General features: G+C 51.9%; 1 protein-coding gene across 16 annotated transcripts in view; it reads right to left on the bottom strand.

Annotated features, from left to right (window-relative positions):
• PPCDC (phosphopantothenoylcysteine decarboxylase) overlaps positions 1-21628 on the bottom strand; it is a 43137-nt gene extending 21509 nt beyond the window's left edge. For 4 of the 16 annotated variants that reach the window (XR_012022962.1, XM_072809709.1, XM_072809705.1 and 1 more), the window contains exons 1-6: positions 21453-21579; positions 19194-19282; positions 16573-16717; positions 15189-15397; positions 1540-1635; positions 540-668 (exon numbers count right to left, since the gene is read on the bottom strand). Coding sequence is in view for 6 of the 16 variants with exons in the window: in XM_072809709.1 (XP_072665810.1) it covers positions 540-668; positions 1540-1635; positions 15189-15323 (360 nt within the window). In the remaining 10 variants the exon portion in view is untranslated. Of the gene's footprint in view, positions 1-539; positions 669-1539; positions 1636-5171; positions 5236-5855; positions 5923-7153; positions 7347-13452; positions 14526-15188; positions 15398-16572; positions 16718-19193; positions 19283-21105; positions 21154-21186 lie in introns of those variants that run through there. The other 12 variants (XR_012022964.1, XR_012022963.1, XR_012022965.1 and 9 more) reach the window with 12 other exon arrangements.
• Positions 21629-21847: the final 219 nt, after the last annotated feature.

Here is a 21847-nt window from a genome sequence, read left to right as displayed (position 1 = left end):
CTCCTCCACCATTCACCGGCTGGCATGCCTCACCCAGTCTTTCTCCTCCCGTCCCCTCTAAGCCTTCCCTAACACACAGGAAAACCACATTTCTGCCTTGTGGCCAATGCTACAGGAGAGATAAGTGTGCATAAGAGATCCATGAGGAAGTAAACACTCTTATCAGATTGCCCATGTGGATATCCAGATCCTGGGGAGAAGGCAGAGCTAAGAGGGGGCAGGCAAGGGGGCTGGGCAAGGAGACCAACAGAAGAGCTCATCAAGGGCAGCCAATGACAAAGGGAGAGGAGCTGAGCATCAAGGAGCAGGTGAGAGGTGCATGCCCTCAGAGAGCATACACAAGCCGAGCCCATTCACCTGCCCACCTGCCAGAACATAGGTGAGACCAGGAGGAGGGTAGGGGATCCAGGAGGACTGTGTTCTGAGCAAATCAGCCCACCATAAAAAGAATTCCAAGGCAAGAACCCTGCACAAAGGCAGTCTGCAGCTCAGCAAACCGGGAGGGAGGCCCAGGGAGGGAGGAGGGCAGAGTCACTCACAAGCAAGTTGTCACATATGCCACTGGCCACCTTCCCCAGGGTGTTGGCATCAAGAGGAGCCACCAGCATGAGGTCTGCCCACCTCCGCAGGTCAATGTGGAGAACGGGGTCGGATCGGCACTTCCACATCTGGCAGAGGGAAGGAAACAGAGTCATTGAGCTGCTACTCTCTCAGTGTGTGTGTGGGGGGGGTGCGCGACACGGGCCAGGTATGCTTAAGTCAGAAACAGAGGGAGACCCCCTGAGCGATGCCTGCCCACGTCCACCGCTGTTCCTCTCACTGCTAAGCTGGTGAGCACTGGCGGTGGAGCCAAGAGCCTGAGAGAAAGCAGGCCTGAGGAAACAAACGCCCCTTGTCTCTCCGAGCTATTCCCTTTATGGTTTGGTTTTCAAGAGAACTGACATCTGGCAGGGAACTCCTGGCCTGTCTGCTTGAGGCGGATGCTTGGGTTGTCCAAGCCAGTGGAAGGGCTCTGGGGCGGTGAGAATGGAGGGGGTGGGGTAGGGGAACGGGCCAGCCAGAAATGTTCTAGGCTGAGAGTGTTTAAAAATGCCTGGCAGGGCACCCCTGTGAGGCCCACACTCGATGTCTGGTGAATCGGCCGGGGCCTGCCCCTCTTCGGGGGAGCAGAAGCAGGGCCCACGTCCATGGGAAGCGAGGCATCTCGACAGCCCTGACACTGGGAGCCACGTGGACAAGGGTGGTGGGAACAGAGCTCCTCTGCGGTTTCATCAGCCCCGATAAGTACAAGGACACTCAACCGGAGGCAACCAGCCAGGCCTGAGCTCTGCCTGGGGTGGGAGGAGTCTCCCGGCCTCCTGCAGGCCAGAAGCTAGACAGATGTTTTCCTCATTGCCTCTGCCCAGAGGGCCCTGACCACTGACTTGAGCCTGGCCCGTCTGCTCTGGCCTCCAGGACCACGGGCTGCAGAGAGGCCACTCCTGTCCTGTTGGTAGAAACACGATGGAACTCGGCCGTGGGGCCCCCCCGCGCACTGACCTCCCATTCATCAGCGTCGCTGTAGAGAGTGACGGGAATGTCCTGGGGGCTGTAGAAATGTTTGGCTCTCTCAGTTGTGACCACTGCTACTTCCAGCTGTCACAGAGAAAAAAACAGGCGGGCGGGGGAGAGAGGGAAAGGAAACTGTTACCAGAGCCACTGGCCTGGAAGCCACACGGGGCCAGGACAGGCAAGTGCTTTCTGCATGGCCTGGCTCTGGAAAAGGCTTCTCCCTCCCTGGCAGTGAGCCTCCTGTTTGCACAGCTACTTCCGCTGTCACCCAAAGGTCAGGCCCCAGCAGATGTGGCCGTTTCACTTCCCTGAGGGGCTGCGGAAGAATGAGTCACCCAACTGCCCAGCGCATATAAAGCAGCAGGCTCCTGCCACTCAGGCCAAGAGGCAGAGGCAGACGGGAAGGAATGCAGGGCCAGAGGGCCACGGAAGGCAGGAGGGGTGGCAGGAGGGGCCGCCAAGGCTCGCAGGTCCTGAGCTCTGATGCGCGCCCCAACCCTGCCCTCTGCAGGCCACGCAGGGGCAGCCGGGCCTGGCGCGGTGGCCGCCTCCGGCCTCAGCGAGAGTCCCCTCTGTACTTCTAGGAACAGGGCCTCGTGGGCTCTGGCGGCAGACAGACTCCAGGAAACCCAAAGCCGAGGGCCTGACGCTCGCGGAGCAGCAATGAAATTCACTTTCACGCTCGTCATCCACAAGGAATCCATCGTGCCCGCGGGGAGGCTGGGCCGCCCAGGAGCCAAGGCCGCGCAGCACTAGGCCGGGCCATCATCTGCAGAATGAGACGCTGAACTGACAAGCTGGCCGAGTGGAAGAGCTCCGAGGAGGCGGCCGAGAGGGGAAGGGGGTAGAAAATCACAGGTCTGGGAGGGACATTCCTCCAGGAGACAGGAGAGTGAAGGGTGGCAAGGATCGTCACCTGGCTAGAGCAGGAACCACGGTGGCACAGAGGCCAGATCCAGCCTGCAGACGTGCCACTTGGCCTTCCTGAGGTTATAAACATTTTCGAGCCAATATATACAGATCGGGAGATTTCACACAGAAAATCCAATTTCCTGGCTTCTCTTGAAAAACTAAAAGCTTTGGCACCGTGGGGCCCGCGTTCCTACCTGATAACGGTGGCATCGCGCAAGGCTGCCACTTGGGATGGGGCTTGGGATGGCGGGCCCCTGCCAACTCACAGTAGCCCCATCCCTCCCTGTCGTCTGAGGCCCCCTCCTCCCGCTTCCCCGTCTGTCCTGCGGCAGCATTCCCCACAGCACGTAAGAGCCAAGTGGGGACCAGGGCGCAGAGTGTCAGAGAGGCGGAGCGCACGACTCCAGACTCCGAGCTCTCCAAGACAGCTCTCAGCCCGGTCCCGTCCCTCAGAATCCACCACCCCAGGACTTGCACCCTCCGACCTCAGCGACCTGTTTAAAGGTCACTCAAGCTACACTCCCTCCAGGACAGCTCTGAGCAAGGACGACAGACAGGGCTGGAGTGGACACGGGACCAGCGCAGGTAGGGGAGCAGAGGGAGGCAGGGCAGGGCTGAGGCCCTCCAGATACAAGACAGAGACCAGGAAAAACATGGCAATGGCCAGTTAGAGCTAAGCAGGGCAGGTGACTTTCAAACCAGCAGGAAACTCAATCTAGACAATAAAGGATTGGAATGGGGAAAAAAGAGCAGCAGAGAGAACACGTGACAAGTAGAAAGCATTCAACAAGAAGGCACAAGTGAAGTCCTAACAGAATAGCAACTATAGTAACACATAATGAGCTAAAATACCTGATCAGAACTCAGGCTCTCATACTGGATCTTTATAATCCACCGATCACATCAAAATGTGTCTGGAAAGGCACATTTAAAACATGAGGATACACTGGGGCACCTGGCTGGCTCAGACAATGAAGCGTGCGACTCTCAATCTTGGGGTTGTGAGTTCGAGCCCTACGCTGGGTGTAGAGATTACTTAAAATATTAAGAAATAAAAAGGTGGGGTGCCTGAGTCAATTAAGCATCTGCCTTCTGTTCCAGTCATGATCTTGGGTCCTGGGATTGAGCCCTCCAGCCAGTTCCCCTGCTCAGCAGGGTCTGCTCCTCCCTCTCCCTTTACCCCTCCCCACCCCCACTCCTGCTCTCTCAAATAAATAAATAAATCTTTTTTAAAAAGGTAAAAAAGGATATATAAATGTTAAGCAAAAGAATAAACTTTCAGTTTAATAAGGTAGATTCAACTCTGCTTCCTCCCAAAATCTCACTAAAATAAAAGGGATTTATTTTTTAAGATTTTATTTATTTATTCACGTCAGACACACACACACACACACAGAGAGAGAGAGAGAGAGAGAGAGAGGCAGAGACACAGGCAGAGGGAGAAGCAGGCTCCATGCAGGGAGCCCGACGTGGGACTCGATCCCAGGACCCTGGAATCACACCCTGGGCTGAAGGCTACGCTAAACCACTGGGCCACCAGGGCTCCTCAAGGGATTTTTTTTTTTTTAACGATATGAACCAAGAACAAAGAGAAGACGACCAAAAAACAAAATTAAATTAAAACAAAGACCAGAAACCAGCAGGTAAGACATGTCCACACATTTCTGGAAGATGGAAGTGAAAGGAAGCATTAGCAGATCAGTTAAGACGAGACACTAAAGTTTCTTTTTCTTTTTCTTTTTTTTTTTTTTTTGATGCTAAAGTTTCTTATGAATATTCAGGGAACAAAAAAGAACTCTTGGACACTAAAATTACAAACAGTGGGCAGCCCTGGTGGCTCAACAGTTCAGCTCCGCCTTCGGCCCAGGGCGTGATCCCAGAGACCCGGGATCCAGTCCCATGTCAGGCTCCCTGCTGGAGCCCACTTCTCCCTCTGCCTGTGTCTCTGCCTCTCTCTCTGTCTCTCATGAATAAATAAATAAAATCTTTAAAAATAAATAAATAAAATAAAATTACAAACAGTGAAATAAAAAACTCAGCATAAGTGTAGAAGAAATCTTCCAGAAAATAGAACAGAAAGATAAAGAAAAGACAGATGTTAGAAAAATAGATGAGAGCTGAGTGAAGTAAGTCAATCGGAGAAGGACAAACATTATATGTTCTCATTCATTTGGGGAATATAAATAATAGTGAAAGGGAATAGAAGGGAAGGGAGAAGAAATGTGTGGGAAATATCAGAAAGGGAGACAGAACGTAAAGACTGCTAACTCTGGGAAACGAACTAGGGGTGGTAGAAGGGGAGGAGGGCGGGGGGTGGGAGTGAATGGGTGACGGGCACTGGGGGTTATTCTGTATGTTGGTAAATTGAGCACCAATAAAAAAAAAATAGCAACAACTTTCAAAGACAAACCTTAAAAAAAAAAAAAATAAAGTCAATAAAAACAAAAAGAGAAAGAAGCCAACCATTAAATATTTGTTTTACCTGAAAAAAAAAAAAAAAAAAGATGAGAAAAATCAGATCAATTTAAGAGGTCCAAAATCTGCCTGAGGTGCAAAAAGAAGACAGAAAAATGAAGGTGAGAAAAATCACAAAAGGAATGGAATGGAATCTCCCAAAGCTGGAGAACTCAAGAGACAGGAGGCATCTCTTCTGCTTGCCTGGTGTCGTTCAGTCACTCAGGGGACCCAGAGCATCACGTCCCTGGTACCTGCTGAGTGTCTGTCTGTGGAGCCAGAGCCCACACCAGCTCTTCCGGAAGCCACATCCTCCTGCTGAGATATATGGGGTTTGCAATCAGCAAAGTCAAAAGAGTTCTTCTCACCATGTTGCTGCTAAGCCACAAACCCCAGCCTGTACCTGCACAGCTACTTTCCTGGTCCTGAATGCAGCAAGTCACATTTCCCTGGTAAATTCCACTTTCCAGAGGGGGCCCACAGAGAGCCCCTAAGATCTCAGTCCTGTTCAGCCAGCACCACCATCCACAGCCCCCCACCCCCACCCTGAGACATGAATCCAAACCACAGACAGAACAAGGTTCAGAGTGGAGCTCTTCCCTGAGGTCCACAGGGTGGGGGTAGGAGTTGGGAAGGAATCAAGAACAAACCCTTTAAACTGGGATCTTCCATTGCTTATAAACCCACAGACATCACCATCAGGTGGTCCAGGGGGATGTCCCAAGACTCTACTGAAGGCCTCACCTCAATCCAGAGTATTCTGATGTCCAAATAAATAAACTGAAGTTGTTAGGCCTTGTTCCCAATGAGCCATATCAAGCCCCAGTGACAACCACCTGCTGAGAGCTTTCCTAAGTGTTCCCAAATCTCCTCTATGGTAATCTGAGGAGCCCACCTCCTTTACCTTTTATTTTTTTATTTATATTTTTTTTCTTTACCTTTTATCAAAAAGTCATGACATTAGTCATCTCCAGCTCCCAAGTCCTCTGCTGTTTCCCACACATCCTGTAGGCCCACCACCAGACAGAAATTGGCCCAGGTGATGAATCACCCAACCTGGGTTCAAGTTCCTCCTATCAACATTTGTCCTGCTCTTTCAAGCCCAAAAGATGGAAACAAAATGGGACACAAGAGTCTCTCTTGTTTCCTTCTGTTCCCTCCTAACATTATACCACTGGCCTCCAAGACCAGGTCTGGTTTCTTTTCCCAAATATACATAACAACCCTGTTGGTCATACTGAGTTTCAGTGCAAGCTTCGGCTCACTCTGGTGGGCTCTGGGCCACGCTCCTAACTCCATCTTTGGTTATATGTCCTTGTTTCCATTTAACAGTTTCCCATCTCCTTCAACAGAGACCTTCCCAGGTAGACATTGGCTTCTGGTCACTGCCTTCTTTTCCTCCTGGGGGCCATTGCCATTCATCTCTAAGAGCTTCCCAACCACCATGAATAATTTGCAACTTAAGAATATCCCAGTTCAGGGGCCCCTGGGTGGCTCAGTCAGTTAAGTATCTGCCTTCAACTCAGGTCATGATCCCAGGGTCCTGGGATTGAACCCCGCATCATGGTCCTCGCTTGGTGGGGAGCCTACTTCTCCCTCTCCCTCTGCTTGTGTGCTGTCAAATAAATAAATAAATAAAATCTTAAAAAGGCGTGGGAGTAGTGCCTGAATGGCTCAGTCAGTTGAGCATCTGCCCTCAGGTCAAGTCATGATCCTGGAGTTCCAGGATCCGTCTGCATTGGGCTCCGTGAGGAGTCTGCTTCTCTCTCTGCTCCTCACCCCATTCATGCTCTTGCTTTCTTTCGCTTCCCTCAAATAAATAACTAAAATCTTAAAAAAAAAAAAAAAAGAAAAAAAATCCCAGTTCATCTTCTATTCTGCAATCTGGAAGGCTGCTTCCTGAAAATCTAATTCCCCTATTTTCCCTAACTACCAAACTGCCTGTCAGTTCGCAGAAGTAAAGATTGTGCCAAGGGCTAAGAAACATTCCCAGTTTGGTAATGGCCCTGTTCTGGGGCTCCATCCTCCGTCTCAGCTCTGCCACGTCCCCCCTCACGGCATGAGGCTCCTCTGGCTCCTAGGGAGTTCTAACCAGGGGTCCAGGTGAGCCTCCCACTCTGGGCCCCTGCTTGAACTCTTCCCTCTGAGCTCTTCCCCAGGCTGAGTCCATCCTTTTCCGACTACCCTCCCAGGTTACAGTCGTTGTTAGGGAGCTTCCTGGGGTCAGTATCTTTACCTCAAGAGTAATCTGAAGCGTATGCGATGAGCCAATCCTTCCCAGTGCCCATCCCGACTCCACTGAAGCAGCTACCTTTCCTTGGCAGTGACCTGGCCCACATGTCCGGCAGGCCCAAGCCCGTTTTTCTGGTTTCAGAGGGATGTCACTTGATCTGATTCATCAGCCCTATGGGCTTTGTTCTTTCATTTTCATTTACTCTGTCAAATGTCCTGGGAGCCAAGGGCTAAGGCCTGGGTTTTCACACACTTCAAAAAAAGGAAGGGGGGCGGGGTGGGAAACATGTTTTGTTAACTTCTGAGACACTAAATAACTCAGACTATTCACTCATTCACCCTAACGTTTCCCCTAGCAAATGCCAAGGAGCCCTGGCAGGGCAGGAAGCTCCTAAGGGCAGGAACCCTCCTCGGCTTTCTCTGATACCCCTCGTGGGTCCTGGCAGAAGCAGGGCTGTGATTAAAACAATCTCCCACACACTGGAGAGTTCCTGAAAGGAAGCGCTGTGTTTGGTCCCCTGGTGAGACCTCTGCCAACAGTTTTTATATCTAATATTTAAAACCTGAACTTCTTTGGGTGATGTGACCAAGGCTTGGCGACCTTATATAAGCTGTCTACAGTTTGCCTGGCATTTATAGAGGTTCCTTCCTGAAACCAGCTGGCAAATCTGGTTTTCTTTTCTCTGTTGAAGGTCCATTAGCAATCCCATCAGGGGTTCCTGGAGAGTCAGGGAGGGGGTAATGGAAACCTCCACTTTTACTTCTAGGCCTAGTCTGGCCTGGGCTGCCTCTGGGGCCGACTACCAGAGGGACCTGGGGAGAAGCACTTTCACAGCCAGAGGATGAGACAAAGCCCATGGCCTGAATTTCCCCCACCAACCCTATCTCTGGCCTCTACCTACTATAACCAGGAGCCAGTAGCACCCGCTCCCCAAGTTAGGACGATGAAAAAGGTCCCTGAACAAAGTCCAATGTCCCCTGGGAGGCAAAACTGCCCCCAGTTGAGAACCATTGCTCTACAGGATTATCCAACAGAACTCTGCAGAGATAGAAACAGGTCACACCTGTGCCGTTCAGCACGGCAGCCAGTAACCACATGTGGCTACTGAACACCCGAGGTGTGGCTAGTGTAACTAAGGAAATGAAATTTTGGTTTTAATAATTTAAATTTGGATATGGCTAGTGGCTACTGTATTAGATAGCACAGCCCTGGCATGCTGTGCCAAGTGAAGGAGAGACCCAGCTGGAACCCCCAACTGAGTGGCCCAAAAAGAGCGGGTGTTTCTAGTAAGGCAGGTGATGATAGCTTCACAGGATGCTGGTGAGGATTCTAAAGAGGAAGTGCCCACCATGACTTAACCCGCCACAAGGCAAGGAACCAGAGCTTTGGTGGCTTGGGCCTCGGGGGCTGGCACACACAGCAGAGGACCCTGACACTGAGGTGACCAGTGTTGGCCCTGGCAGTGCCCAGAGCCTGAAGACCAGCCAGGAAGCTGACACGAACCTGAGCGTGGGGGTGGTGGATATACTCTAGGAAAAAGGACTCGTGGTGCCCAGGGCAGTCAGTACACAGGGTGGGGAGCTGTGGAGGAGTTGGCCTTAATGAATCCCTGAGGGGGTTCCGGTTGGCTGAGTGGGTGTCCCAACTCATCATATGCCAGCTCATAATGTCTTTTTTTTTTTTTTTAAGATTTTATTTATTTGAGAAAGAGAGAGAGAGAGGGAGAGAAGGACAGAGGGGTAAGCAGAATCCCTGCTGAGCAGGAAGCCCAATGTGGGGGCTCAATCCCAGGGCCCCAAGATCGTAAACTGAGCCAAAGGCAGAGGCTTAACCGACTGAACCACCCAGGTGATGATGTCTTAACTTGTCAAACATTTACTGAGCTTATGTATACATGGGGGCCACAGCTGGTAAGGTATGGGCTCTGCCCTCGGCAAGGACGCAGCCTGACAAGGGGGTGCGGTATATAGGACCTTGACCAAGAAGCAAGGCAGACCAGGTAAGAGCCTACAATTTCCTGGGAATTCTCATCCTCACGGCCATGGTCAGCTTGAGCAGAGAATGCCCATGCTCCAGATCCACGTTCAAGTTCACTTGCTGACTGGAGTCGAGAAAGCTGGCCCCAAGCACCAGTTTTTCCAGCTCACTGCCCCAAGGGGGGGTGGGGGGCGGGCCTAGGGCAAATCCCTCTTCCTCTCTGGCCCGGTTTCCTCTTCTGAGCCATGAGCCATTTAACCCACTAGGCCTTCAGGGGCCGTCTAGCGTCCAGCTCACTATGCCGTCCCAGCCCTCTTGCCCTTTCCCACCAGGCTCCGTGGGGAGAGCCATTCTCCACTGGCCTCCCAGTGGGCCTCCGGGGGAAGCTGGTGCTCTGGTCTCATCAGCCCTTCCTGCCATTCAAGCAGGACCACGCTTCCAATCCCTCTGTGCCCTTCCTCAGCTAGAGAAAATTCTCAAGGGTGCGACTCAAAAGGCAAACTGCAGAGCTCCCTCCCTGGAGGAGCCGGCCAGGCATGGAAGGGGCCAGCCGAACCAGCAGACACCTCAACAAATGCCTCAGAGCAGTACTATTGAACAGACCAGCTTCCACAACAGGACCACAGAGGAGGCAGGTAGCCTCTGTCCAGAAAAAAAGGAAAACCTCAAACCAGGCCTTGTGTCTCCTGCTTCCTTTTCTCAGCGAACATTGAAAAAAATAAATACATAAAGTTACAAAGAATGTTCCATAATATTCCCACCAAGAGTCCCAATGACTTTAAAAATACATACAGAGGTTAAAAAATTAAGACTGAACAGAATGATACAAGATACGAGTCTTCCTTCCTGCCCCCATTTCTACACAAAGGTGACTACCTCCAGAGGAAAATTTGCAGGCAGGAACTCAGATATGTGAACATATAAAAGGAACCAAACAATATGCTAGCGGTCAGCAAATTTTTTCTCTGAAGGGCCAGATGCTATTTTCAGTTTCGTCACAACTACTCAACTCTGTAATAGCAAGACTGCACTTGTGGGCAATACTTAGATGAATGTATGGCTGTGTTCCAACAAAACATTATGGACACTGAAATTTGAATTTCATGTAATTTTATGTGTCTCAAAATACTCTTGTTTTCGATTTTTTTAACCACTTAAAAATGCAAAAATCATTCTTAGCTCACAGACAAAAACAGGTGACGAGACCAGACTTGGCCTGTGGGCCCCGGTGCCAACCCCCATACCATGCGCACTTCATTTCCATCCTGAGGACGGTGCCACGCGGACACCGAGATGCAGCCATCCTCTGAACCGTGGCCCGTAATCCGTTATGAGGCTGGACCAAAAGTGCACCAGAGCTCTCTCTCCATCCCTGGACAGTCTGTTGTCAGTTTTGGTTTTTGTCTTGCTTTGAAATGATAAATAATGCTATAATGAACATCGTGTACATACAGTGAATCTCTGTACCCTACAGGATTCAATCCTACATGTGAATCAAGGGCACGAATGCACGGTCTTTCCAGATATTGCCAGCTGGTCCTCCACAGAGGCAGAATTCACTTCATGCTACATATGAGTGGGACCTTTTTTCCTAGAAACATGACCTTCTCTATGCCCAAGGCCCATCAGCTCCCCAAATGGGAGACTTTCTCCACCTTAAGAAATCCCCTGCTGTCTGCAGCCTGTTGACGCCGCCCTGGCAAAAGCTAGAGGTGTCGTCTTCTCCTCCAAGAGACAGGGTGCTGAGGCGGAACTACCGCCCGATCACATGACAATTGTGGAGCTGTGAGACACCCCGAAGCCCCTGCATTCCAGGACCTTCTCCCAGGCTCCTTCAGGTCCTATTCCTTTCTGCCCTCACATCTAGACTCTTCAAGCACTAGTGCCAGAAGAGGCTTTGGAGATGGATCGCTTAAAACGTGCCCACCACCCCCACTCCATTACAGGGCTAAGAAAACTGAGGCCACAAAGGAGACCTGAGCTGCCCAGAGTCCCAGCATGAGAAGTCCTCTATGCTCGGCTGCCTCGCTTGAGGTACAGCTGGCCCCCACTATCCAATTCCCCCCACCACAAAGAGTCTCCCAGGATTCTTTACAGTGGCCACTCTCCTCGACTGCTGGTGTGTGAGTCATGAGGCCAAACCCAGCTCCTCTCCAGCACCCCTCCACCATCTCCCTGGTCTGGATCTAGCCAGTGGCTCTCCTGGGATACGTGGACACACTGGTGAGTCAGGAATATAGGTATAGCTTGGGATATTACAAGTTTGGTTCCAGACCACTGCAACGAAGCAAATATCACAATAAAACCAGTCAAATAATTTTTTTTTGTTTCCCAGTACACATAAAAGTCATGTTTACATCATACTGTGATCTCCTACATGTGCAATAGCATTATGTCTAGAAAAGCAACATACATACCTGTAGGAGTGTGGACAACAGTGACTCCATATTGGACTCTCCATCTTGTTCATGCCTGTGCAATGACCTCCCTCCAGGAGTGAGGTGGTTAATGTATGCCCTGACCAGAATGCAGGAAGCTTTGCTCTGATCTTCCCTAAAGTGATGCACAGAGGGCATCACTTTAGATAACCAGTAGAGATCCTCTGCTGCACAGATGGCACCACATTAGAAAACTACTCTTTGACCCCACCATGCCCCTCACTCTATAAAAGCTATAGGTGAAGGTCTGGACTTGGCAGAGAACAGCTGTGTAGCGCCCAGATCGTCATCCACCCAACCTGCCTGCCCTCCCACTCATCAGTTACCCTGAATAAATCTCTGTAAAGCTATGGAGTGGCTCAGTTTTCAGTCTCAAAGTGCCTTCTCCGTCTGGAGGACACTTTACTCTCCCTCCTCCACTTCTAACAACACCTTAATTAAAAGTAGTTTATTGCAAGGTGCCTGGGTGGTGCAGTCAGTTGAACATCCAACTCTTGGTTGTGATCTCAGGGTCATGATTTCAGGGTCGTGAGACTCACTCTCCCTCAGCCCCTGCCCACCCCCCCAAAAGAAATAAAATAAATAAATAAAAGTAGTTTATTACTGAACCTTCAGCAAGCTGTAATCATTGACCACAGGTTACCAAAACAGACATGATAATCAAAAAGTCTGAAATATTATGAGAATTACCAAAAGGTAACAAAAAGTGAGCAAATGCTGTTGGAAAAATGGCAGCAACAGACCTGCTCAATGCAGGGTTGGTACAAATCTTCGGTTTGTAAGAAAACTCAGTATCTGTGAAGCACAATAAAATGAGGCACACCTGCAGTTATGAGCCAGATCTGCAGAATCACCCAGCTCCCCGCAGCCCGCACTTCAGCTACTTGTTTGCTGGCCAAAATTTAGAGCTGCCTAGGGAGTTCAGGAAAGCCCTGAGCATGTAAATTCATAATGTAGGCAAAGAGCTGAGAAGGACCTTCCATGGGACAAAGACCGCTCCTGGGGTGACCCAGAAAGAGGGCAATGGGGGGGATCAGTACCATCAGGGAGCATGGGGAGGCCACAGCAGCAGGCCAAGCAAGGACCCCCCTTTGGTTGCCAACACCTCACAAGGCCCCCACCAAGCAAATCCAGGCTTCTTGGAGAGCTGTTGTACCTGTAGGATGAGCTGGCAGGTGTGGTGTGGGCGGCGGGCCCCTCCACATGAGCAGATGGGCTCTGGCTCCTACAGCTCCTCCCCCATGGGCTGTCTCACCAACCCCAGCAACCCCACCACGTGGCTGGCCCAAAGGACACGGCAGGATGGGTGAAGGACAGGAAACAAACACCACCAGGCGCGTCTGTGTGCCAGGAGCTGTGCTCCAGGAGGCTAAGTCAGGGAGCCCGCCCTCCAAGGCCAGTGACCTTCTGGCTGCCAGCCTTTCAGCTTGACGCCGGCCAGGGAGGGAGAGCCCAGTTCCTGATCCAGGCGAGGCCTGTCCCCCTCAGAGGGCCAGGGCCTGCGGTGGGATGGAGAGCCTCCCCGCTTCAGGCAACCCTTCCCTCAGCGCTGTAAGGCGGGCTGCAGGGCAGCAGGACGCAGGGGAGTTGCCATTTCCCCCAGCTCTAAGGCTGCCCATCTGTTTCCTGGGATAGGATGCCCTGCCCCCAGGCGCCCCCGCGCGCCCTCAGGCCGGAAACTCACTTGCTCCGGGGGTGTGGGAAAAGGGAACTGCCTGGCTGGCTCCCACCAGAGGGGCACAGGCTGTCACGGCTGCAACAATTCCTTGCAGCTCCCGGGGCCAGTTAACCAACTCCTACCAACAGTGCTGGGCCTTTCCGGGAGAGGGGACAGGCCACTGGTGGTACTGCCCACCAGCTCCAGTGCCCAGCAGCCACAAGACTCACCTCCTTTCCCCCATCTGGACTCGCTGCCATCCCTGGCTGCCTGCTTCACCGCTTGCCCAGCATGAGGGGGACAGTGAGGGGGTGACTTCCCAGGGGGAAGTTTGCGGAAAGTAAGGGTTATAAAGAAAAAAAAAAAAGTTCTCACCCCTGCCTGGAGTCCCCACACGGTCACCTGCAAGCGAGCACTGCCCCCTGCTGGACGCCCTGGCAACGTGCACCCGTGCCACCGCAGAAGGCGCAGTGCACCCCACAAGTTGTGCAGCAACGTGGGCAATGTCAAACGTGACCTGTGGTCCCTCATATCTCGGTCCAGATTCTCTCCCAGACCAAACTCTAGTCAGGCTCCTCTGCGCCACTTTTTTAACTAGGCCCATCCTCAGGCCTGGTCCTTAAGAGCAAGATTCCTGTTCAGTGGGTGTAGCCCCCACCCTCGCTATCCGTTCAGCCTTGACATCACATCAGGCTCCTCATCCCTCAACAACCCCCAGGTGGTGACTGATCACCTTGGCCTATCCGCACCAAGAATCCTGGAAGGACAGTTGAGCCAGAACCCTCCTGACTTGTGGTATTTCCTCTTAGAAATTTTCCATCCACTGCCCTTCACTTGCTCCTTGACTAGAAACCCCTACTCTTCCCTGTTGTATTTGGAATCACCCCAGTTCTCCATCGAGGTCTCTTTTCCCTTATTGTGATAGTTTTTCTGAACAAAATATGTTTTTACCACTTTACTGGTTTTTAAGACACCAAATGAGGGGTTTGGGTTTGTTTTTAAGACACCAAATGAGGGGTTTGGGTTTGTTTTTGTTTTTGTTTTGGGGTATTTTATTTATATATTTTTAAGTAAATTCTATGCCCGGTATGGGGCTCAAAGTCACAACCCGGAGATCAAGAATTGCATGCTCTACCCACTGTGCCAGCCAGGTGCCCCTCATCACTTGAGTTTTTAAAATGAAAGGAGCAAAGCCACATGGGCCGAGGCAGGCCAGGAAAGCTTTCTTGTAAAGTCTTTGTGCAGAACTTAGAGAAGCAGAGGAACAGGAGGGCAGTGACAGCCTGGCAGGGAACAGGCCAAAGCAAAGGCCATTAAGGTGGAATGCAGCCAGTGGGAGTTCAACAGACCTTAGAGACCAGACAAGGAAATGAGGTCAGTACCTCCTGGCTTTCACACCGCTTAAGGCCTTGAACTTTTCCCGAAGAAGAATCTGCCCCAGAACCCCAATATATAAAAACGTATATAACTATATCAAACTGATCAAAATGGAGGTGCCCCACAGGCATCTCTGAACACCTGAAGGAGCAGTTTGAAACCAGAGCTGCAGGCAAGGGGGTACCCGAGGTTGCAGCGCATCTGAACGGACAGGACAGTCAAGGTGTCTAACAAGGAGGGAGACTAGAGCCACAGTGTTCAAGGTGAAATGGGGGTGGGGCAGCAAGGGGACGCTCCTCCTCCCACACCAGCACCCCAGGGAACCAGGGTCAGCACATGGGAACCCAAACCCTCCCTTCAGCGGTGTTTCTTTCCCAGTCTCCCCTCATTCTCTATCCACACCCTCTCACCTAGCTCCCGGTCATACTGGACTGCCTCCTGCATCGCCTGCACACCAGGCACACGGAGGGCCTCCACACGCACCACCATTAACAAAAAACCCCCGTGCAGTGCATAAAAACGGGCTGGCCCCTGGAGCGGCAGCTCTCCACGATCAGAGACCACCACGCTGTCTAATCAGCATACTCACGCCAGGAATGTCCAATAGCCGAGACACCAGAAGAGGCAACTTCAGGGCTGCAACACTCCCAGTGACGCCCACGAGAACATGGAATGGTCTCTTCACCAAGGGGGCGGCGGCCGGACATGAGGTGCTGGGCTCCATGTGGGCTCTAAGAGCTTCAAATCCTCGGCGCCTGCCAGGACTGGCCTCCACGAGGCTCTGTCAGGATTTCAAATCTAAAAGCAGAACAAGGGGCACCCACTTCACTCATACGTTCTACCACAATGTATCGAGTACCCTGGGCACGACACTGGGGTTGCTGAGGGGATAGCAGTCCCCGCGGCTGGGGGCACACAATTTGATGAGGTCAAGTACCATGTAATACGGCCCAGGGGTGCGAGGAGGGTCGGTACCAGGGGCCGTGGCTGCCCAGGAGTAACTGAGGAATTCAGAGACCCCCAAAAATGGTCATCAGGTTGAGTCCTGAAGGATGAGTGCGTTTCCCAGAGCAAGAAAGAAATAACTATGCAGGAAGGAATAATCTCACAAAGGTGAGGAGGCCTAAGGAGGGTAGTGGGTTTGGGGAATAAGGAGCAGCTTAGTAGTGAGGTAGTGATGGGAGGTAGGGGGTGGCAGGAGGTAAAGCTGCAGTAGGTCAAGGGCAATGTCAAGGGCAGTGAGGGCCAGGGCGGGTTTTCATGTTAGAAAGATAGTGCTGGTGCCGAGTGTGGAGGGGGCCCTGGAGATGAAGATGGGAGGAGGCTGGGTTGACTGAAGGTAGTAGCAGGATGGGACGGGTTCAGGGACACCGGAGAGGTGGTGAACCCTAGGCAACAGGACTTCGGTGATCCAGGGAGTGGAGAGATTTGCCTCTGTCACTGTCCCTGTGGATCAAACTGGACACCACTCTACAAATCTAAGCCCAGGAAGAAACAAGCATAAAGGGGATGTTGACCATCCCCATGGGACCAGGGCTTGGTCTCTTCCTCTGGCCCGAAGATGTTGCTAGAAGGGAGTGTCTAAGATAATATTGCTGATGGACACACCCAAACCCGCAGTCTGCAAGCTGGGTCAGCAAAATGCACCCACTCCATCAGCAACTATCTGAGGGCCAATGACATCTAGCACTGGGCAAAGGAATTGTGGAAGACATGCCACTGTCTTCAGGGAATCTGTAGATGAGTCGAGAAGACAGAAGTCACAACTGAAATAATTTGAGATGGGCCCTTCTCTGAGATGCACCTTTCTGGTGATTAGTGATTCAATTTGTTCCTGTTTCCTTGCCTCTCCCTCTCCACTCCCCACCACCACCACCGTCACCAGCAAGTTCCCTGAATGTGTGACCAGGTCTAACTGCCAACATCCAGGCACCTGGTGGGTCCTGAACTGCTGGAGGAATAATCAACTGTACCTTCTAAAGCAGGGTGGGGCACAGGACACTGACACAGAAGCCTGGCTGGTGCATCAGGAACCCTGGGCCCTGTCCCCTGTCGTGCTCCTCGGCTGGTGTGTGACCTTGGCCCCAGGTACTTCCCTCCCTGGACCTGTCTCTTCATCTGAAAAACATAGAGGTAGGGCCAGGTGATCTCTGACGCTCCTTCCAGTAGAAACTTGAGTCAACGTGTGAAAGACAGCTGTGGGCGCTCTCTGTACAAGGGTCCTGGAAGATGCACTCAAAACAGGCAGCAGCAGGAGGGGAAACCAAGGCAAACTCCAAGGCGGAAGTATCTGTGAATCACTACCTCCGTGGCTGCACACCCATAGGGGCTTCCTCTTCTCTCCACAGGCCCCTAGGTTCCCGAGGACCGCTTTGTCCGGTATTTGCCTTCAGGATTCAGGCACACACCCACATGAGCTAAGGATCATATTTGGATTATCCTACTCCTACCTGGAAAGATCTCCCAGAAGCCCAGACCCAGGGATTAATCAGCAGGAGCTAAGCACAAGCCAGTTCCCGGTAGCAAGACTCCCCCGTTTGCCAGCTCTGCTTCAGTCTCTGCTCTACATCAGGGCCTCAGCCAGGGCCAGGCTTGCCCAGAACAGAAATGAGTCTACTCCAGGCCTCGGGGAGCCCTGTTCGCAACTGGAAAGGTCTAGAAAGCCAATCAGCCAGCTCCTTCCCAGGACTAATCAGCACGCTGATTAGCACCCTCAGGTGATGGAGGCATTCTTGACTCTCCAGGGACACCTACCTGCCAGATCTCAAACCCTGACCCTGTCCCACCCCAGCCAACTGGTGCCAGGTCAGGGAGATTCCTGCCGCACCACAGGCTGAACTTCATCTCTGCAGTCCCCGAACCGCCTCTACATCAAGCTGATATCATTTCTAAGGAAGAGGCTACTGAAAGTAATCACTTAAAATTAGGGCACAGGGCACCTGGGTGGCTCAGTTGGTTAAGCAGCCAACTTTTTTTTTTTTTTTTTTTAAGATTTCATTTATTGATTCATGAGAGACAGAGAGAGGCAGAAACACAGGCAGAGGGAGAAGCAGGCTTGCAGGGAGCCCGACGTGGGACTGGATCCCCAGACCTCGGGGGATCACGCTCTGAGCTGAAGGCAGATGCTCAATCACTGAGCCACCCAGGCATCCCTAAGCAGCCAACTCTTGATTTCAAATCAGATCATGATCTCAGAGTCCTGGGATCAAGCCCCAAGTCAGGCTCCATGCTCAGAAGGGAGTCTCCTTGAGGATTCTCTCTCTTCCTCTTGCTCACACTTGTTGTCTAAAATAAATAAATCTTAAAAACAAAGACAAAACTTAGGGCATGAAGCCATGTAGCCATGTTAGGGATTTCAATTGCTTCCCCACAGTAGGTGGTATAGCCCAAGATTTACTACTTAGCCTGATGAGCAAGGTTTAAAAGGACCGAAGCCTACTTACCTTTAGAGAAAAGTGAGTGTGGGCTGGGTGTCAGGGGTGAGGGACAGATGTATTTGAGTAACAGAAAGTGGATAATTCAACCAATATTTGAAAGCAAAATCAGGGATCCCTGGGTGGCGCAGTGGTTTGGCGCCTGCCTTTGGCCCAGGGCGTGATCCTGGAGACCCGGGATCGAATCCCACATCGGGCTCCCGGTGCATGGAGCCTGCTTCTCCCTCTGCCTGTGTCTCTGCCTCTCTCTCTCTCTCTCTCTCTGTGACTATCATAAATAAATAAAAATTAAAAAAAAAAAAAGCAAAATCAAACTGGTTCAACCTAAGAGTCTTGTGAAGTGTGATAGCTGGCAGCTCTTTGTTTACTCTCAAAAAAGATCAAATCCCAAACCACTAAGTCTGCTACTCTAGCCAGGTCCTGGTAGAACCACCTACTTGCACAGCCAAGGTAACTATGGATAGTGCCTGATTTTTCTGGGCTTTGCTGGACTCAGGAACTCCTGAGCAGCAGAAAGAGTTGGCAGGCAGAGAGGTTGTAAGAGCTGAAGGCTATGATTACTAAGCCTCCAGCTCCCGGCACCTCTCATGCAGGTAAGCCACAGCCAGAAAAATGGCAGGTTCTGTTAGAAAGACAGAACCAGACAATGGCACCTGGGTGGCTCAGTAGGTTAAGCATCCGACTCTTCGGTTTTGGCCCAGGTCACGATCTCAGGGTTGTGAGATAGAACCTACGTCCAGAATCATGCCAGGCTCCATGCTGTGAAGTCTGCTTAAGATTTTCCCTCTCTTGGGATCCCCAGGTGGCTCAGCGGCTCAGTGGTTTGGCACCTGCCTTCAGCCCAGGGCGTGATCCTGGAGTCCTGGGATCGAGTCCCGCATCGGGCTCCCTGCATGGAGCCTGCTTCTCCCTCTGCCTGTGTCTCTGCCTCTCTCTCTCTTTCTCTCTCTCTGTCTCTCATGAATGAATGAATAAATAAAATCTTAAAAAAAAAAAAGACTTTCCCTCTATGTCCCTCCCCTGCTTGAGCATGCACACATTCTCTCTCAAAAAAAAAAAAAAAAGGCAGATCCAGAGCTTGCTTGTGGCAAGCTTGTGCTTTGTAAGGCTCCTCTGATGAGCGTAATGAAGGCAGAGTTAAGTAAAGGTTTCAGGAATACCTGCCAGTCACAGTAGGGGCACGTGTGGAGCCACAGAGAACCAGGTGGTACAAGCACTGCCCAACACAGCAACAGTGAGGGGCTGGGGCCTAGGACAAAGCAGAACCAAACATGAGCGGCTCGGGGATCCATTAAGTGCTTGTCATCTCTAGTCTGAGGTCAAAGCCCTTCATTTCTGGCTCTAGGCTTTTGCTCTGACCCCATCTCCAACCAGTCAACACACTATACTCCGCCCCACTATTAATGAACAGCTTCTAGCTCCCCAAAATGTCACCCTTGCCCCAAACCCAAAGACATTAAAAGGCCACAGGGCTGGGGCACCTGGGTGGCTCAGTGGTTGAGCGTCTGCCTTCAGCTCAGGTTGTGATCCCGGAGACCTGGGATTGAGTCCCGCATCAGGTTCTCCTGCAGGGAGCCCCGCTTCTCCCTCTGTGTCTCTGCCTCTCTCTGTGTCTCTTGTGAGTAAATAAATAAAATATTTAAAAAAAAATTTTTTTAAAGGCCACAGGACACTTTAAATTCCTGTCCCCGAGGTAAGACAAGGAACTCGAGAGAGAGCTCAAGGCCTCGGCATTCTGCTAAAACTGCTCTTCTCGGGCAGCCTGCGTGGCTCAGTGGTTTAGCACCGCCTTCAGCCCAGGGCCTGATCCTGGAGACTCGGGATCGAGTCCCGTGTCGGGCTCCCTGCACAGAGCCTGCTTCTCCCTCTGCCTGTGTCTCTGCCTCTCTCTCTCCGTGTGTCTCATGAATAAATAAATAAAATCTTTAAAAAAAATAAAAAATAAAACTGCTCTTCTCTCTCACTAGAGGCAGGCAAGCTGGACTCTGCAGCTTCTGAAATCCCATTCAGGCACTCCTCCTCAAGCCCACATGTTGGGGATATATACATATATTATACACTATATTATATATATTTTATACATTTGTATTCTATGCCTTGTATATCAATATATATGTATACTGTATATTAATTAAATATCAAATTCACACACACACATACACACACTGGCTATGAGCCACACACTGGCAAGAGAGGTGAGGAAAAACCCTATTCCCAAGACCTTCACTACTTCCCCAACTATAGGAATCTCTCCTGCTTATCAGCTGGCACAGGCCTCTAAATACATCTCAGGACACTAGGAAGTTTTTCTGTGGCAAAATTTTGAAACACCATTCAGCACTTTTACGCAGATCTAGGGGATAAAACTCCAACACACAAAGGCTTTTTCTATTTTGCCAATTTTTAAATTAAGGGGAAGTATAGGGCCACCCTTTAACCTAGTCTGAACAGCACTGAGCAATCACAGTGCAGCACAAAGCAGCAGTGGGACGCTCGGATACACACCACCCACACTCCGGACTTGGGCAGATACACACCCACTCGGGCACATACACACCCACTCGGGCAGATACACACTCACCTGGACTCAGGCAGATACACACCCACTCGGGCAGATACACACTCACCGGACTTGGGCAGATACACACCCACTCGGGCACATACACACCCACTCGGGCACATACACACTCACCTGGACTCAGGCAGATACACACCCACCCACCTGGACTCAGGCAGATACACACCCACTTGGGCAGATACACACTCACCCGGACTTGGGCAGATACACACCCACTCGGGCACATACACACCCACTCGGGCAAATACACACTCACCTGGACTCAGGCAGATACACACCCCACTCCGGACTCAGGCAGATACACACTCACCCGGACTCGGGCAGATACACACCCACTCGGGCACATACACACTCACCTGGACTCAGGCAGATACACACCCACCCACCTGGACTCAGGCAGATACACACCCACTTGGGCAGATACACACTCACCCGGACTCGGGCAGATACACACCCACTCGGGCACATACACACCCACTCGGGCAGATACTCACCTGGACTCGGGCAGATACACACCCACCCAGACTCGGGCAAATACACACCTACTCGGGCAGATACACACTCAACACACTCACCTGGACTCGGGAGATACACACCCACTCGGGCAGATACACACCCACCGGGACGCGGGCCGGAGGTCCCTAAGGCGCCGGCCGACCGCAAGCGCAGCGCCGAGGCGTCCCCAGCCCCTCACTCCGTCCACCCACACGGGCGACCCGAGCTTCACGGGCACAGACAGGAGACTGAGGTCACACACGCGAGCACACGCCCCCGCGGACCCACGGCCTCCACACACACACACGCACAGACACGCGCGCGGGCGGAAAGTGAGGTCACGCACACTCAGTCGCGGACCGACAGCGAGCGAGGCTCCCGGGGCTCCTACCGCGGGGCCGAGAGGACACAGCCCCCTAAGCCCCCAAGGTCCTCACCCGCGCCTGGGGCGGCTCGCGCAGCCCCAAATACCGCGATATCTCAGCCGCCCCTGCCGCTGTGTTCCGCTCTAGCGCGTAGCCACGCGAGAGCGGCCTGCTACCCACGTGAGGCGCAGCCTTCTGGGAGTTGTAGTCTACCTCTCTGCTTCCTGGTAGTTGTAGTCCACCTGGGAGTCCTGCCGCGAACGCCAGGTCCGAGCTGCTCTTCGTGGGGCTGGCGCCCTCTCCGGGGTCTGGCCTATCTGCCCTCCTCACCGCACACGTACGCACTGCTCATCACTGGGCACTTAATACTGAGCTT

The sequence above is a fragment of the Canis lupus genome, chromosome 32 (assembly GCF_048164855.1).
Source record: "Canis lupus baileyi chromosome 32, mCanLup2.hap1, whole genome shotgun sequence".
In the NCBI taxonomy this organism is placed as follows: Eukaryota; Metazoa; Chordata; class Mammalia; order Carnivora; family Canidae; genus Canis; species Canis lupus.
The sequence above is the reverse complement of the archived record's forward strand: the minus strand, read 5'-3'. Positions and strand labels throughout refer to the sequence as shown.